This window comes from Thermothelomyces heterothallicus (genome assembly GCF_042370625.1).
Source record: "Thermothelomyces heterothallicus CBS 202.75 unplaced genomic scaffold P884_scaffold_29, whole genome shotgun sequence".
NCBI lineage: Eukaryota > Fungi > Ascomycota > Sordariomycetes > Sordariales > Chaetomiaceae > Thermothelomyces > Thermothelomyces heterothallicus.
This window is the reverse complement of record NW_027192590.1, coordinates 447,967-451,594: the sequence shown is the minus strand read 5'-3', so window position 1 is coordinate 451,594 and position 3,628 is coordinate 447,967. Positions and strand designations below refer to the sequence as shown.

The following is a 3,628-nucleotide window of genomic DNA, read 5'->3' as shown; positions in this document are numbered from 1 at the left end:
TTAATAGCCTTTTCATTAGTAATGTAAATAGTAGTATTTTCTATTAGTTTCTTATCTTTATATACTATAATAACTAGTATTACCTAATGAATAGAACATACGAAATACAAGGTAGTAATTACCTTAGCTACTAATGCCCTAAGTGCTAAATATATCGATAGTATTAAATATACTATAGAGCTCTTTATTATTCTTACTCCTACTTTATATAATCGCTTTGCTAGTAATGGAAAGGAAAACAAGGTCTCTAAGTAATATCGTTTATACCTTATACTAGCTAAGGAGAATATAGTTATTATGATATTTTACGGGCTTAATATATAGGCCTAGCTAATTATAACATTATCTTCTACTATAAAGAATATAAAGCCTTTTCTGTCTAGCCTAGTAACTATAAATAGGTCTTAATTATTAGCTATATCTTAGATAATATATACTCCCTCTTACTATTTATTATCTTTAAAGGTATATAGATTTAATACTTCTAGCTTAATAATAGAGTTAATAAGGATATCGCTATATATATATCTTTAAATAGATAAACAACTTATAAGATTACCCTTAAATAGATTAAGCACTTTAATACCTATATAATACCTTATATATATAGTAAATACCGCCTTCTTCTTCTTAATAGCTATAATCGTTATATTCTTAGAGTTTATAGAATATAATATTACCTATAATATTATTATCCTTTACTTATTATTATATTTAATATATATCTTATAACCTCTTAATATTAATATCTTTAGCCTACTTATAAATATATATTATATAGCTATTAAATATAATACTCTCTTTAATATTAGTTATATCGATAACCTTTAGTTCCTCTATATATATTAGTAAGTATAAAAGATAATTCTAAAAAGTAACCCTAGTATATATAATATTATTAGCTTACTTTAAAGGATAGTAAGTATTTAGAGTATTATAGATATATTCGACATAAATAGTAGGGTAGGGTTTTATAAATTAAAGCTATATTTAAAAGCCTTATTAATAAGGTTATTAAAAGTATAAGGCTTAATTCTAATATTTGCTTTAATCTATTTTTTATTAATCTAAATAATTAGCTTAAAAGTAAGAATATAGGTATATAGAGTAATATTATAATAATCTATAGTATATAATTAAACCTCTAGGTAACCCCTCCCAAACCTCCTACTAACCACCTACCCTATACCTCTATAATTAAACCTCTAAGTAATACCTCCTTAACCTTGTACTAATCACCTACCCTATACCTCTATAATTAAACCTCTAAGTAACTACTCCCTAACTACTTACCTTATTACCTACCTTATACCTATCCTATACCTCCCTACCTTACCTATCCTATACCTCTATAATTAAACCTTTAAGTAACCCCCCCTTAACCTCCCCCTAACTACCTACCCTATACCTCCCTATCTTACCTACCCTATACCTCTATAAATCTCTAGGTACGCTTCCTTAACCTCCCCCTAACTACCTACCCTATACCTCCCTATCTTACCTACCCTATACCTCTATAAATCTCTAGGTACCCCTCCTTAACCTCCCCCTAACTACCTACCCTATACCTCTATAATTAAACCGATAAGTAACCTTACCTTAACCTCCCTCTGCCTAAACCTCTATATAACCCCTCTATAACCTCCCTCTACCTAAACCTCGAGGTAACCCCTCCTTAACCTCTCCCTAACCACCTACCCTATACCTCTATAACTAAACCTCTAAGTAACCCCTCCTTAACCTCCCCCTAACTCAACCTCTAGGTAACCCCTCCTTAACCTCCCCCTAACCACCTACCCTATACCTCTATAACTAAACCTCTAGGTAACCCCTCCTTAACCCCTCCCTAACTATATACCCTATACCTACCTTATACGTCCCTACCTTACCTACCTTATATCTCTATAACTAAACTACTAAGTAACCCTATATTATAATATATTAAGCTATAAAAACGCCTTATAAAAGTTCCTATCTTTATAATATTTAGTTATAATATTAGTCAAGACCTACCTCTTATATATATTAAACTCCGAAATTATAGAAGGGTCACTAACAAGTTAATTGATAGTTACTTAATATATAGCACTTGGTAAACCCCTAATTCTCCTCCTAGGCCCGCTTCTTCTGACGTATTAACAGCTCCTCTAGCAGCTCGTTATTCTATAAAACGTTAGTTACTACTATAATTATAGGCCCTAATAACATATTACTTACCCTTTGAGCCAGTCTAACCAGTTCCTGAAGCAACGTTATCACTCCCTCTCCCTGGCCCTGTCGGGGTAGGTCCTGGCTTGTGCCCTGGGAACCCTGGATTGTAACAGGCTGCCCACGGCCCCGGAGAACTAGCGTACGTGCTGCCCTCTTAACTGCAGTACGTTGCTGCGCCATCTCCTGGGATTTGCCCCTAGGCAGGGGGCCTGCTAGGCGTAGAGCAGCTGTAAGGGCCCTAGCAGCCGACGCCCAAAGGTTGTACAGGGTACCCGCCTATAAATTAGTTAGTAAAGTCCTATATTATAGGGATATATACTATATTATAGCTTATATCCTCGTCCTTGGTTAGGTTAAGGACCTTGTCAGTGGCTTTGATGAATGTAATGGCGTCGGGAATTGCTAAAGTAGGGACCTATAGATAAATATTAATATATAAACCTAGTAATATATTAGTATAGGTAGTTATCTTATAGGGTGGCAGGTATGGCGCTGGTACACGAGATAGCCTGCCTTACTGCCATCGTTCATATAGGGCCGCGCATTGTAGTCGAGCGCTAACCGCTTGATACACTTGAGGCACCTAAAGTTAGTTAGTAATGAGCCTAACCCTAGGATAGTTATTACTATAACCTACGGGAAAGGCTGCTATAGACCTATACGGGGAGGTTCGGGGCTTCCTTTGGGGCTGCCCTGTATACTAACCTCCTTAGGCTCTTTGCGCCAGTTTGAACCGTTATAGCCCTGACGTTTTATAATTAGTATAGTAATATTATAGGTAGGATAGGATAGTAACATACTGGCTCCTCCTCTACCTCGACCTCCGGTTGCTGCTAACCCTATATAGAGTTTAGCTTAGTTATATTTATAGTATTATACTAACGTACCTCCTGGTTCTCGCCCTCTATATTAGTAGGTCAGGCTGTCTCGGGCTCTGCTTACTACTAACCCTATATAGAGTTTAGCTCCGTTAGAATACTAATATTATAATAGTAATGACCCTACCTTCTTTGCTTGCCTCTAGGCCTACTTTGAGTTAGCTATAACACTAATAGTATAATATTAATAGCCCTACCTTCTCCTCCTCGGTCTGTTGCCGCTTAGGGGGCTTAGCCACTGGTAGGTCCGACATTACAGGCTTCTAGGCCTATAATTATATTATAGTTAGTATAAAACTTAACTATAGGATATAAACCCTACATTATCTGCCTATAAGTGCTTATACTTAGCGCGCCTCTTCTTGGTTTTGTCGGCTATAGTTTTAGTCTTTAGCCTATTAATAAGCCCACGTTAGCATAAGATCTATTAAATAGTAGATATTAACGCCTATATATTAGTAGCCCCCTTGGTATAAACCATCTTCACTTGAAGTACTACTCCACTTGGAGCCCCCGTGGTGTATTAGCAATCCTATAGG

At 35.8% G+C, this 3,628-nt stretch overlaps 1 protein-coding gene across 1 annotated transcript; it reads right to left on the bottom strand.

Annotated features, from left to right (window-relative positions):
* Positions 1 to 2,112: 2,112 nt before the first annotated feature.
* On the bottom strand, positions 2,113 to 3,343 carry P884DRAFT_272640 (uncharacterized protein; the record flags this gene model as incomplete). The annotated part of the gene is made up of 10 exons (XM_069442539.1): positions 2,113 to 2,163; positions 2,218 to 2,487; positions 2,531 to 2,613; positions 2,730 to 2,794; positions 2,917 to 2,955; positions 3,027 to 3,050; positions 3,099 to 3,115; position 3,161; positions 3,217 to 3,251; positions 3,287 to 3,343. The coding sequence occupies 10 exons, from the start codon at positions 3,341 to 3,343 to the stop codon at positions 2,113 to 2,115; spliced, it is 642 nt and encodes a 213-aa protein (XP_069294419.1).
* Positions 3,344 to 3,628: the final 285 nt, after the last annotated feature.